This window comes from Podarcis muralis, chromosome 17 (assembly GCF_964188315.1).
Source record: "Podarcis muralis chromosome 17, rPodMur119.hap1.1, whole genome shotgun sequence".
In the NCBI taxonomy this organism is placed as follows: domain Eukaryota; kingdom Metazoa; phylum Chordata; class Lepidosauria; order Squamata; family Lacertidae; genus Podarcis; species Podarcis muralis.
The window spans coordinates 8,944,585-8,958,787 of NC_135671.1; the positions used below are offsets into that span (position 1 = coordinate 8,944,585).

At 48.1% G+C, this 14,203-nt stretch overlaps 1 protein-coding gene across 1 annotated transcript in view; it reads right to left on the reverse strand.

The window, feature by feature from the left end:
- The window catches only part of IGFBP7 (insulin like growth factor binding protein 7), a 30,454-nt gene extending 24,810 nt beyond the window's left edge, over positions 1 to 5,644 (reverse strand). Inside the window, exon 1 of the mRNA XM_028712092.2 lies at positions 5,122 to 5,644. Within this exon, the coding sequence (XP_028567925.2) occupies positions 5,122 to 5,584 (463 nt within the window). The 5' untranslated portion in view covers positions 5,585 to 5,644. The remainder of the gene's footprint in view (positions 1 to 5,121) is intronic.
- Positions 5,645 to 14,203: the final 8,559 nt, after the last annotated feature.

The window sequence follows — 14,203 nt, forward strand, 5'->3', positions numbered from 1 at the left end:
AAGCTTAAAGGGCTTTGAAAAAGGATTAGATAAAATTATGGTGAATAGACCTGTCCATGACCATTAATCACAACAGCTGAATCGAACGTCCATGTTCAAAGGCAGTATATCTCCAACTCAGCAGGGGAAATGTTGCAAGAATTAGTCATGCAATAATTTCTACACAACACATTCTAATGCATAAGCCTTGCTCATGGTCGCTTCTAACGGTTAAGAGTAACATACTGTAATCAAACAACAATGCCAAATATAGTAGAGACAAGTAAAACAATCTCCCATTTTTAATTGACTGTCTTGTTTCAATGGCACTGTTTTAGTGTGTATTTTAATTATGGATATTTATATTTTAATGGTTTGTGCAATTTGGTTTTTATACTTTGTAAACTGCTTATTTCGGCATTAAGCAGTATATAAGTTAATAAATACAACAGCAACACCACCACACTATGATTACATCCATCAACTACCAGGCCAGGCAAAAAAGCCTGCTGGAATGAAAACGTCTTCGCTCACAGGAGGAAGACCATCAGACAGTGGGACACCCGAAACTTGTGAGGCATGATCTTCTACAATATCGGTGCAGCCACTAACAAAGCCCTGTCTCTCGTCAGTACCACTGGTGGGGAGAGACAGCAAAGGCCTTTCCTCCCCTTTTCTTAGGGAGCGGACAGGATCAAAGAGGAGGAGGGCAGTTTATGACCCTCCAGGGGTCTCAATCAGGCCCTCCAGGTCTCTCTATCTGGCCCTTGATACTTTCTGCAGGCCACACATCCCTTGAGTTGTTTTTGCCTGTCTGGAATGCGCTCTTCAGCTCTGATAATGACTCTCCCTTGCCTGGGCGGAGAGGGGTGTACAAGTGTGTAGAAACTAGCCTATTATACAAAGGTAAAACTTAATATCCTATGCTCCACCCACTTTTTCATCTAGCTCCGCCTACTACTAGAATGGAAGATTGACCAGAACGTTCCTTGGTATGGCTTTAAAAGGGCCAGTAGTTTGAATCGTGCCTGGAAGTGACCTGCCAACCAGTGCAGAACCTATGCAGGTTAGGTATAATACGGCCCAGTGGGTGTACACTTTCTAACCTGCTGGCAGCCACATGCCAGACCCTCCAAGTGTCCCTATTTTCCAGGGACAGTCCTAGATTTACAGAAGCTGTCCCAGCTCCTGATTTGATCCCAGAATGTCTTACTTTTCCTTAGGACGTCTCTATTTTCATCAGAGAAATGTTGGAGGGTGCGGGAGTTATGTGACCCCTGAGCAAAGGAGATAAGTAACTATACAACCTTTAGAAGACAGCTGAAGGACAGCCCTGTATACGGAAGGTTTTTTAAAAAAAATGTTTTATGTTTTATTGTGTTTTTATATATGTTGGAAGCCGCCCAGAGTGGCTGGGGCAACTCAGTCAGATGGGCGGGGTATAAGTATAAGTAGTAGTAGTAGTAGTAGCAGTAGTAGTAGTAGTAGTAGTGATATACTACTACTAATATTTTTTTTAATTTTTAAAATTATTTATACCCTTGCCCATCTGGCTGGGTTTCCCCAGCCACATAGGAAGAAGAAGAAGAAGAAGAAGAAGAAGAAGAAGAAGAAGAAGAAGAAGAAGAAGAAGAAGAAGAAGAAGATTGAACAGGATGTCCTATTATCATTGGAGAAATGTGGAGGATATAATGGACCAATTGAAGCATCTGGTGACTCTGCAAACCTAGCTCCTTGAACAGCACACGACAATAAGCCAATCACGATGTAACTGAGGCATGCATCCCCACAGCCAGGTTGGTCTTGGAGCCTCCTTTACCCAGATCCATTTATCCTCACTTCCTCCCATCTATGGCCACACTCTCCTTTAAAGAAGCAGACCTGACGTCACGTTACTTTATAAAGGAAGGGAGCTGCAGCTTCCCCGCACAGCCAAGAAACTGCAGCCCATCGCCGAGAAACTAAGAGCAGGGCTCCTTTCCAAGGCTCCCACACAGGCCTCAGACCGAAAACAAACAAACTGAACGCTCTCCCCCCTGACAGTGTTCTGGGAAAAACAGCTTGGCAGAGTATGGCGCCTGCACTTTGCATCTGAACATAGCCGCTGACTTCCACCTCTGCTCTGAGGGCTGGAGAAGCAATGGTGGCTGGTGGGCTTAAAGGCAGGCCTGGCCATAGAAAGAGGGGTGGTCTGTTCCTCCACAACAGGGGTGGGCCAACTCCCAAGAGACTGCAATCTAGAGTTAAAAACTGGCTGGGGTTCAGGTCGAAGTTGTTGAGCTTTTTTTAGGGTGGGGAGATAAGCCCTGTTTCTTTAGGGTGCCAAAGTGGTTGGGCTTCTACCACAGACGTCTAGCGATTCAGTAGAAGATCACGATCTACCTGTTGGACATGCCTGCAGTATACAACATAAATAAAAGGACGTAGAGGCAAGGAGTACAAAAGCAACACACATAACATCTCTCTTCACAAGCATCTGTCTGCCTTTGACTTCTGAATCAGCAACCAGGTAAACCACCCTTTGAATTTCCAATAATAATAAGCACATCACCCTGGGGCATCATGGGAAAATAAACTGGTACCAGCTGGGGCCCAGTGCTGAATGGTAGTCACCGGATTATTTTTAAGGGGAGCCCACAACGGCAGACCCTGCAGAAGTAACAATGAACATATTCCCAGGTATGTTTATAGGATTACAGCCTGATTCAAAGCCATGAAACTCAGTGGGTGACCCTGCGCAACTCATTTCCCCTTCCCATTTGCCTGAAGTTCATTGCTGGAAGTGCAGTACATCATCATAATAACAATAGGTAAAGGTGAAGGGACCCCTGACCGTTAGGTCCAGTCGTAACTGACCGACTCTGGGGTTGCGGCGCTCATCTTGCTTTACTGGCTGAGGGAGCCGGCGTACAGCTTCCAGGTCATGTGGCCAGCATGACTAAGCCGCTTCTGGCAAACCAGAGCAGCGCACAGAAATGCCATTTACCTTCCCGCCGGAGTGGTACCTATTTATCTACTTGCACTTGACGTGCTTTCGAACTGCTAGGTTGGCAGAAGCAGGGACTGAGCAACGGGAGCTCACCCCATCATGGGGATTCGAACTGCCGACCTTCTGATCGACAAGCCCTAGGCTCTGTGGTTTAACCCACAGTGCCACCTATTCTTACCCACCCAGCTCAATGGGGCTTATTTGCAGATACGACAGTGTAGCTACCATGCAGCCCAAACCTATTCATGTTTCTTCAGAAGTAAACCCTACCAAGTTCAGAGGAGCTGAGTTTTAAAATTAAGACTTAACACTTGGGATGTGTGTCTTTCACCCAATGGGATGGCTTTAAAAGAGGACTAGGCCAACTCATGGCTTAAACTTTGTGATTAAAATAACTAAGAAAAAGATACCGAGCGATAAACTAAAACTGGTAAAAGTTAATAAAAAGCTGATAAAACTAGTAAAAACTAATACAAACTAATAAAAACCGCACAACTAACGCGGAGCTCAAATCAATGCCTCCTCTAACGACGCCATCTTGGCTCCTCCCCCCAAACTCATGGAAGGTACCTGGCTGTCGTCAGAGTTGGAGGCAGTATGCCTATGATTGCCTGTTATAATCACAGAATTGTAGAGATGGAAGGGACCCGAGGGTCATCTAGTCCAACCCACTGCAATGCAGAAATCTCAACTAAAGCATCCATGTCAGATGGCCATCCAACCTCTAGTTGTAGCATAGGAGCTAACTCCTAGGGGCTGAGGTCCCTTTGCCCACCATAAAATATTTAAGGGGGCCACCCCTCCCTCAAGTTGATGGGATTAGTAGTAGTAGAATTTATATAATGCTCTATACCAGGGCGGTTCTCAAATTTTTAGTTATGAGATGTTTTTAATTTTTTAAATAACAATAAAAAAAGTTTAAATTGTCATCTAGCATTACCCAAGCCCTGAAATTTTATTTTGAAAGCCGACTAATCAACAGGTTCTCTCACCTACCATTTACACAGTGGCGTAGCGTGGGTTGTCAGCACCCGGGGCAAGGCAAGTAATTTGCGCCCCCTAACCCCGTGGATTTGCGCCCCCTAACCCGAACCCCCAGATGTTGCGCCCGGTGTGGCCGGCCCCCCCTGCACCCCCCACGCTACGCCACTGCATTTACATGTCCTGGGAATCTACTGAGCAAACCCTGAGCACCTCCCCTCAGACCCATGCTTAGTTCCATATCATTGGTAGAAGTACAGTGGTACCTCGGTTTACAGATGCTTCAGGTTACAGATGCTTCAGGGTATAGACTCTGCTAACCCAGAAATAGTACCTCGGGTTAAGAACTTTGCTTCAGGATGAGAACAGAAATTGCGCGGTGGCGGGAGGCCCCATTAGCTAAAGTGGTACCTCAGGTTAAGAACAGTTTCAGGTTGAGAACGGACCTCCAGAACGAATTAAGATCTTAACCAGAGGTACCACTGTAGTCATGCCTTCTGGGGGATAAAGCCCATCTGTGTGTAAGTGAAAGGGGCATTCCAATGGTTTGTGTGTGCGTTTTATGATGATGTGAGGCTGGGCTTACCTGCCCCACAATGTAGTACAGTGGTACCTCGGGTTAAGTACTTAATTCGTTCCGGAGGTCTGTTCTTAACCTGAAACTGTTCTTAACCTGAAGCACCACTTTAGCTAATGTGGCCTCCTGCTGCCACTGCACCACTGGAGCACGATTTCTGTTCTCATCCTGAAGCAAAGTTCTTAACCCAAGTTACTATTTCTGGCTTAGCAGAGTCTGTAACCTGAAGCGTATGTAACCTGAAGCGTATGTAACCCGAGGTACCACTGTACTCAACTTGGGTTGGCACCCTTGATTTGCTGGGAATCACAGGTCCTGCTGGGGGGCTTTTTACAGGCATCTGAATGGCCGGAGCAAGTTGGGATGCGGGACAAAACGGTCCGTTGGTCGGATCCACCCAAAGCTGTTCACCACCCGCTTCCTCCCAAGCCATGGTCCTACCCGGGGATGTAGGGGCAGTTGCCCTCCCCATCGAGTAAATAATAATAAAAAGTAAGCAATTGCATTGCAAATAACTCTGTTCTGCCCCCTAACATAAAGGCTGCCCCCCCATAAATCCATGTCCCAATCTCCCGTCGCAAGCGGCGCCCCCTACCTTGCTCGCAAGGCCCCTTGCTGCGCTGCTCGACGGGGCGCCCGCCGCGGCTCTGGGCGCGCAAGCTGGCCGCCCGCAGCTGGCAGCCGCTGGGGTAGGTGAGCCCGTCGCTGCCGCACACCGGGTAGCGGCTCTTGCAGGCGCACACGCCCGGCTGGCCCTTGCGCCGACGGCGGCACTCCAGGCCGGTGGCGCAGCGGCCCCAGCCCCCGGCGGGCCCGGCCGACGGAGACCCGGCGCCGCACGCCTCGCCCTCGCCCCGCGCGCACTGCCAGCAGCAGCCGCAGCCGTCGCGGACCTTGCCCAGAGGGCAGCCCCGGGCCGGCAGCGGCGGGCACTCGGAGGACGGGGCGCACGGCGGGCAGCCGGCCGAGGGCGAGGGCTCGCCCAGGGACGCGGAGCAGCAGCAGCAGCAGAAGGCCAGCAGGAGGAGGCAAGGCGGCGCGGAGGCGAGACGCGACATCGCGGGGAGGACTCGACGGGACGCGGCGGCTGCTGTTAATTCCTGCTCGGAGCTGGCGCTGGGAATAAGCGCTGGGAGAAAAAGGCTTGGAAACTCCACCCCCTGATTCCCTTCCGCCCGCCCGCCCGGATTGGTTAGATATGTGTTATGTTCGACGTGCGACAGGATGCCAGTAGGTTCTGTTGTTGTTTAGTCGTTTAGTGGTGTCCGACTCTTCGTGACCCCCTGGACCAGAGCACGCCAGGCACTCCTGGAAACGATGCCTTATGAGGAACGGCTAAGGGAGCTGGGCATGTTTAGCCTGGAGAAGAGGAGGTTAAGGGGTGATATGATAGCCATGTTCAAATATATAAAAGGATGTCATATAGAGGAGGGAGAAAGGTTGTTTTCTGCTGCTCCAGAGAAGCGGACACGGAGCAATGGATCCAAACTACAAGAAAGAAGATTCCACCTAAACATTAGGAGGAACTTCCTGACAGTAAGAGCTGTTCGACAGTGGAATTTGCTGCCAAGGAGTGTGGTGGAGTCTCCTCCTTTGGAGGTCTTTAAGCAGAGGCTTGACAACCATATGTCAGGAGTGCTCTGATGGTGTTTCCTGCTTGGCAGGGGGTTGGACTTGATGGCCCTTGTGGTCTATTCCAACTCTATGATTCTATGATTCTATGATTCCTGTCTTCCACTACCTCCCGCAGTTTGGTCAAACTCATGCTGGTAGCTTCGAGAACACTGTCCAACCATCTCGTCCTCTGTCGTCCCCTTCTCCTTGTGCCCTCCATCTTTCCCAACATCAGGGTCTTTTCCAGGGAGTCTCTTGTGACAGAGCGTTCCACCAAGTCGGGGCCAGTACTGAAAAGGCCCTGGCCCTAGTTGAGACCAATCTAACCACCTTGCAACTGGGACCTCCAAAATGTTGTCATTTGTGGTCCTTAAGGTACTCCGTGGGGCATACCAGGAGAGGCGGTCCTGTAGGTACCTGGGTCCTAGGCTTTTATGTCTTTTTTATGTTTGTTGCCTCGGGAAGGCAGCGTATCTGTGCTTTAAATAAGCAGCTAAATAAACGACAGCTAAATAGAGCCTCCATGTTCAGGAACAGCATCTATTTCAGTGTCAGAGGGCAGAGGGCCGGCTGTTGCCTTTGTGGCTTGTTTGCAACCTTTCCAGAGGCATCCAGGTTGCCAGTTGTGGCAAAAAAGGTGTTAAGACTTTCTCCTGAGCCAGTGGAGATCTCCTTGAGCTTTTAAATCCTGCTTGAGGAAAGTTCTGTTCCCCTCTGCAAGCCGGAGCAATACAGAAGTGCCTTGGGGCATGTGCAGAGTGCCTCCCCATCGTCACCGAATGATGATTGCTATCCCATATATTAGGCAGTGTTTTTGTTCCGCTCCTGTAAGAGGAATGAATATATTTATCCTCTCCAGTTTCCTCAGGCAAGGAGGCAAGTTTTTTTCAGTGCGGGAAAAGGAGTGATCAAGGGATAGATGAAGAGTAGTCATGAAAAATCAGTGAGATAATGCTCCTGAGCATGTGCAAAGGACCTCAGGCATGCCCAGGTGTGCCAGCTTGAATAAAATATTGGTGGGGGGGGATGTAAATCCCACCCCACACATTCAATCACATGATGCGGTGCACGCACACCATTTTAATGGCAATACTTGGGGGCCCCTCCAACCACCTCAAATATTTTATTGGGGGGTAAAGACTCCTCAGTTCACCCAGACACAACTCAAACCCGCAATCTTATTTTTCATTTCATTTCATTTAAACCCTGGCGCCAGTCCCTGTAGTCTAATATTGAGGGGGCTGAAGGCACCTCCGTCCCCTAGAGTTGGCACACCTGCTTCAGGTGGAAATATTCTGCTAGATACCCGACAAAGACATTTTTCCAGCACCCAAGGCATGCATGTTCATTTCATAGCTGTCAACTTTCAGACTTGAAAATAAGGAATCAGTCCACGGGATATCTAACAATCCGGGATAGCAGCGGGAAACGGCACTGGAATAAGGGAATTTCCCGCAAAAAAAGGGAAGGTTGACAGCTATGGTTCCTTTTGGGGTACATGGGGGACAGCTCCCCACATTTCTTTGGAAATTCTCTCGCTAATCTGTGAACAGTGTTCCCCTCCTGTACTTAAAGCTGTTGCAATGCAATTTGACCCAACAGCGCCGCCTACTGGCCAATGGTCACATCACAGTCTGAAATACAACATCATGCAATTCCAGAGAGGGCAGCCCTCTTAGTCTCTTGCTAAAAAACCCCCCACGAAATTCACGGGCCATCTGAGAGGAATCCTTTGGCCTGGGGAGAAAGACGGGGCGAAGCTGAAGGGGTGCGTGTTTGGGGCAGGGCCGGATTTAGGTTTGATGAGGCCCTAAGCTACTAAAGGTAATGGGGCCCTTTAGATGTCCAGCTGTCCTTTGTCAACAACAAATTGTCGCTGTTTCTTGTGTGGAAATATATGCTGTATGGTAATTTATGGACCTAAGAGGTATCTAAAGCCATTTGTGCATGTTGCCATGCAACCAGTCCATGCAGAATGTAGGCACCCTATATATAAAGGTAAAGGTACCCCTGCCCGTACGGGCCAGTCTTGACAGACTCTAGGGTTGTGCGCTCATCTCACTCTAGAGGCCGGGAGCCAGCGCTGTCCGCAGACACTTCCGGGTCACGTGGCCAGCGTGACAAAGCTGCATCTGGCGAGCCAGCGCAGCACACGGAACGCCGTCTACCTTCCCGCTGGTAAGCGGTCCCTATTTATCTACTTGCACCAGGGGGTGCTTTTGAACTGCTAGGTTGGCAGGCGCTGGGACCGAGCAACGGGAGCGCACCCCGCCGCGGGGATTCAAACCGCCGACCTTTCGATCGGCAAGCCCTAGGCGCTGAGGCTTTTACCCACAGCGCCACTCGCGTCCCTACCCTATATATAGAAAGGAGCAAACCAGTGATATTTTAGGGAGCAGGCGGGGCCCATGACTTACATCATAGGAGTTTACACAACACAAAACACTGTTGCTGTATGTTGGTTTTATTTTATTTGTTTTTTATCTTATATTTTGGAAATGTACATCCAGGGTTTTCTTCTTTAAAGTTTTTTTTTCGGCCCCCAAGAGAGTGGGGCCCTAAGCTATAGCTGGTTTGACTTATACGTAAATCTGGCACTGGTTTGGAGTGACAGGAAAGGTTTTTGCAAGGTGTTCCGGGAAGGAGAAGAGAGAAGAAAGATTGGGATCTTTATAACAGTATATTATCCATGAACTTGCATTGGACAATACTATTCCATCTGAGAAAGACCAGGGAGGAAGCCTATCTTGGTGGCAAAGCACATGTGCACATAAAGTGTGGCAGAGCATACGCTTAGCGCATTGAACCCCTACCCCTAGCATTGAACTATCTACCTTTCCAGGTAGATCAGTCTGCAATCCTGGAGAACAGCTGCATATGAATGCAGAAGTTATTGGGCAAGATCAGGTGTCGGGAACCGTTGACCCTCCAGATCTTGCTGAAAATCCCTCCCAACAGTTTCAATAAATCATGATTAGACTATAAGCCAGTGTTTCTCAGACTTGGGTCTCCAGCTGCTTTTGGACTACAACTCCCAGCATCCCTAGCTAGGAGGATCAGTGGCCAGGAATGATGGGAACTGTAGTTCAAAAACAGCTGGCGACCCAAGTTTGGGAAACACTGCTATACGCAATAAAAATGTGTTGTTATGAGTTTGTAGGTGCTGGACACCTCTAATTCCTGGATCCAGCAAGGGTGAAAAGCTAATCAAGCCAGGTTAGCTTCCTGTTGAGGTGATCACCTGAGTATTAAGAGAACAAAGGAAAGGGGAATCTGTGATAGATGGAAATAAGTGTGGCCCGTACTTCAACTCTTAGTTTGAAGTATAGAGTTGAGTTTTGCTGTGATGTGACCTAGAAACAAGCAGAGAAAGAGACTGTCCCAGGTCTCTGCTTACATCAAAGGCTGTGGCTATGCGAGAAACAATACTCTTTCAGGGTGTCGATGTTGTGAAACCCCTCCATTGTAGGCTTTGATTGTATATATGTCCAAATAAACCATACAGTGGTACCTTGGTTCTCAAACTTAATCCATTCCGGAAGGCCGCTCCAAAACCAAAGCATTCCAAAACCAAGTTGCGCTTTCCCATAAAAAGTAATGCAAAACGAATTAATCCGTTCCAGACTTTTAAAAACAACCCCTAAAACAGCAATTTAACATGAATTTTACTATCTAACGTGACTATCGATCCATAAAATGAAAGCAATAATCAATGTACTGCACTATAAAATAAATAAGACAGTATTGTAGATGATAAAAATTAAAATTAATTTTTTTCTTACCTGCACTGATGATAGTCATTGTTTGGATGGGGGACTTTTATCCATTTCCACAGTCACACAATCAATCAATCAATCAATCAATCAATAGCTGAACTGGGTTCCACACAGTCACAAAAACAAATTAATAAAAAAAGCCTCAAAAAACAAAAACGCAAAATAAATAGCAAAAACAAAAGCGCCAAACTTAGTCAGCTCCAGAAGTCCATTTGACTTCTGAAATGTTCGAAAACCAAGGCGCAGCTGCTCTGCTTGGTGCAGGTGCCCCGGAAACAATAGCCGACAGCCGCACTGGATGTTCAGCTTCCGAAAAACGTTTGAAAACTGGAACACTTCCGGGTTTTCCGAGTTTGAGAACCAAAGCATTTGAGAACCAAGGCACCACTGTATATATGATACAGACACTATAGCCTCTGCTGTGCCTCATTCCCAAAAGGAAACACAAATCCTGCATGAGCAGTGGAGGGTTATCCCTTTATGTGTGTATCACCCTGAAAGTTTGGCACATCATTTTCTTGCTCTCACCCAAGGCTCCAGCCCATGTCATAGCTGTCAACTTACAGATTTGAAAATAAGGGACCAGCAGCCTTGAAAATAAGGGATCAGCAGTCAAAATAAGGGATTTTAGTCAACCAGCTGAAATACGAAGTTAAAAGGGACCAGATAATTTTGGAGAGCAGCGCCGGTTTTTAGCCCTGCAATTAAATAACTACAAGCAGCAACCACTTTTCACGCAAAACGAAGTCCAAGCTACGAAGATGCTGCTGCAGTTCTGTATCTTTTCTCTTGTGCTCCGTCTCTAGCTCTCAGTTCCATCAAGCAGGGCAGGAGGAAGAGGGGTGTGTGTGGAAATAGCGCCCGAAGTAAACCTGCAGATCAGACCATCTATGCTAGTCTACCTCTACAAATCTATGGGAGAAGCGCTTGCGGTCCTTCCTCCACTTTCCTCCTCTATGGTTAGCCCTTGGAACACCTGCCCCTGCCTCTGCCTCCTCTCTCTCAACTGCTTTCTCTATGGTTGCCCTCACTCTCCTCTCAAGGCTCCTCAGTCCCGGCGGGGAGGGGCTCCCGGGGGCCGAGGCCGGAGAGGAGGCTGGAGGGGGGCGGGCCAGGCAGCCAAGCAACACAGTTGGAGCCTCCCTCCTCCCTGGCCTTTGAAACCCGGGAAATTTAAGGGACATCATCAATAAGGAACAGCAGTGGGACACGGCGCTAGGATAAGGGAGTTTCCTGCCAAATAAGGGACGGTTGACAGCTATGGCCCATGTATGTGTTATGACTTTTTGAGGATGTGTGTTCTAATGCCTTGATTATTTTTCTACAGGGAAGCTATATTCCACTGTTTGTTTGTACATCTGGGGACAGATGCCTTGTTCTTATGTGGAGAGGAAGTGTTATGCGTTAAGAGGGGGAAGACTGTATGCCGCCCTTCTAATTCCAGGATCCAGCTCGGATTCAATTGCTCAAATAGACAGGCCAGCGTGGTAATGGCCCAATAAGCATGGATCTTTAAGGTAACAAAGGAAGTGGTTCTGTGCCAGAAGGTAAATGGGCACAGTTTGTTAGCTGTCTGTTCGTTGGAAAGACTAACAGAGTTTAGTTTTGTGAGCTGGAAACCAGAAGCAGGATGAATCAGGCTGGGCAGCTGAGAGACAGAGCCATGCCTGATTTCTTCTGGAATCCAAGGCTGTGGGTATGGGAGAAATAAGTTCCTCTTGAGGTGTTAATGCTGTGAACCCCTCCAAAGTGTTGTTGTTGACCTTTAAAGACCTAAACGGCCCAGTATACCTGAAGGAGCGTCTCCACCCCCATCGTTCTGCCCGGAAGCTGAGGTCCAGCGCCAAGGGCCTTCTGGCGTTTCCCTCATTGCGAGAAGCAAAGCTACAGGGAACCAGGCAGAGGGCCTTCTTGGTAGTGGCGCCCACCCTGTGGAACGCCCTCCCATTGGATGTCAAAGAGATAAATAACTACCTGACATTCAGAAGACATCTTAAGGCAGTTCCGGGAAGTTTTTAATGTGTGACATCTTAGTGTATTTTTGGTCTTTGTGGAAGCTGCCCAGAGTGGCTGGGGAAACCCAGCCAGATGGGCTGGGTACAAATAAATAATAATAATTATTATTATCATAGGCTCAGGTTGTAACATAAAGGTAAAGGGACACCTGACCATTAGGTCCAGTCGTGGACGACTCTGGGGTTGCGGCGCTCATCTCGCTTCATTGGCCGAGGGAGTCAGCGTACAGCTTCCGGGTCATGTGGCCAGCATGACTAAGCCGCTTCTGGCGAACCAGAGCAGCGCATGGAAATGCCGTTCACCTTCCCGCCGGAGTGGTACCTATTTATCTACTTGCACTTTGTGCTTTTGAACTGCTAGGTTGGCAGGAGCAGGGACTGAGCAACGGGAGCTCAACCCGTCACAGGGATTCGAACTGCCGACCTTCTGATCAGCAAGTCCTAGGCTCTGTGGTTTAACCCACAGCGCCAGGTTGTATATATGTGCAAATAAACCATATATCGTACAAACACCAGGTTCCACTGTGCCTTATTCCAAAGGAGATATGAGCCCTGGATTAAGCTCCTGGCATCTCCCACTGCTCAGAGATCGGAGTGGTGTGTAACATATGGAACCATTGCAGAACTGCCTACCCCAACTATAAACAGGGAAGAGTTAAAACACACGCCCCAGTCAAATGAAAATGACCACCCAAGTTACTTAACCTTAGCCACTGAAAGCCAGCTCAGAGTGGAAAGTTTTACAGTTCATCTAAAAGATTCACAGTTCCTCCAAAAAACGCCATGACGATTACAATGAGTCCATGCTGGCAAATTCCTGACTCCACCCGCTTCTCCTTTCCTTCTACCAGCAGGCATCATAAACTCTCATTTTCTGTGACGCTCCCAACTTTCTCAATACACAGTGCCTGTTTTTTTTATATAAAAAAAAATGTACTGCTTTGATTAGGTTATCAAGATAAAAGTGATCTGTTCACCAGAGCATTAAATCACATAGCGATGGATTATTTAAAGTATCTCGGTTCATTAGGCATGCATTACCTTTAACATTTGGCAAGACTGAATTGTGGCCAGGTGGTGTCCCTTTGCAAAATGGCAAAGGATCTGGGTGCCTGCCCAGGGTGGTGCAAGGGACATTTTGCACTAGCGAAAGGAGTTGGAGATATGCACATTAGTATCTTTTGGGCTGAGAGCATTTAGTGAAGATTAAAATGGAGAGGCCTGGAAGAACTATGAGCTTCAAGTTGTTGGTAGGAGCCAAGTCCTGTGACACGAGGCCACATAAACTAACCTCAAGCCAGGTCCACTTATATTCAAGAAGGCATGAAGTTGCCATAGGCCACATGTGGCAAACTACAACCCCCCCCCTCTTCTGCAGCCAACATGGCCAATGATTAGGGATAATGGGAGTTGTAGTCCAAAACGAATGCAGGTTAGATTCCCAGTCTGATTGCTGGCAGCTTTTCAGAAGCCAAGGGAGTCTTTTCTAGCCTCACAACATGGGAGAGGTTGTAGCTCAGAGTGAGAAAGCGAGATAGAGAGCACATGTTTTTGCACATTGTTGTTGTTTAGTCGTTTAGTCATGTCCGACTCTTCGTGACCCCATGGACCAGAGCACGCCAGGCACTCCTGTCTTCCACTGCCTCCCACAGTTTGGTCAAACTCATGCTGGTAGCTTCGAGAACACTATCCAACCATCTCATCATCTGTCGTCCCCTTCTCCTTGTGCCCTCAGTCTTTCCCAACATCAGGGTCTTTTCCAGGGAGTCTTCTCTTCTCATGAGGTGGCCAAAGTATTGGAGCCTCAGCTTCAGGATCTGTCCTTCCAGTGAGCACTCAGGGCTGATTTCCTTCAGAATGGATAGGTTTGATCTTCTTGCAGTCCATGGGACTCTCAAGAGTCTCCTCCAGCACCATAATTCAAAAGCATCCATTCTTCGTCGATCAGCCTTCTTTATGCTCCAGCTCTCACTTCCATACATCACTACTGGGAAAACCATAGCTTTTACTATACGGACCTTTTTTGCACATAGAAGGTCCAAATTTCAGTCCTTAAATCTTAAAAGGAGCTCACGTAGCAGGAATGAGAAAGACCCCTGAGTCAGAAGGGACAATACTAGGCTTAGGGCAAGCATGGGGAACCTTTGACTCTTCAGATGCTCCGAGTCAGCATGGCCAATAGTGAGGGATGAGGGGAGTTGTAGTTCAGCAACAGCTGGGGAGCCACAGGTTCCCCACTTCTGGCTCAGGGACTAGCAGTGTGGCTTCATAT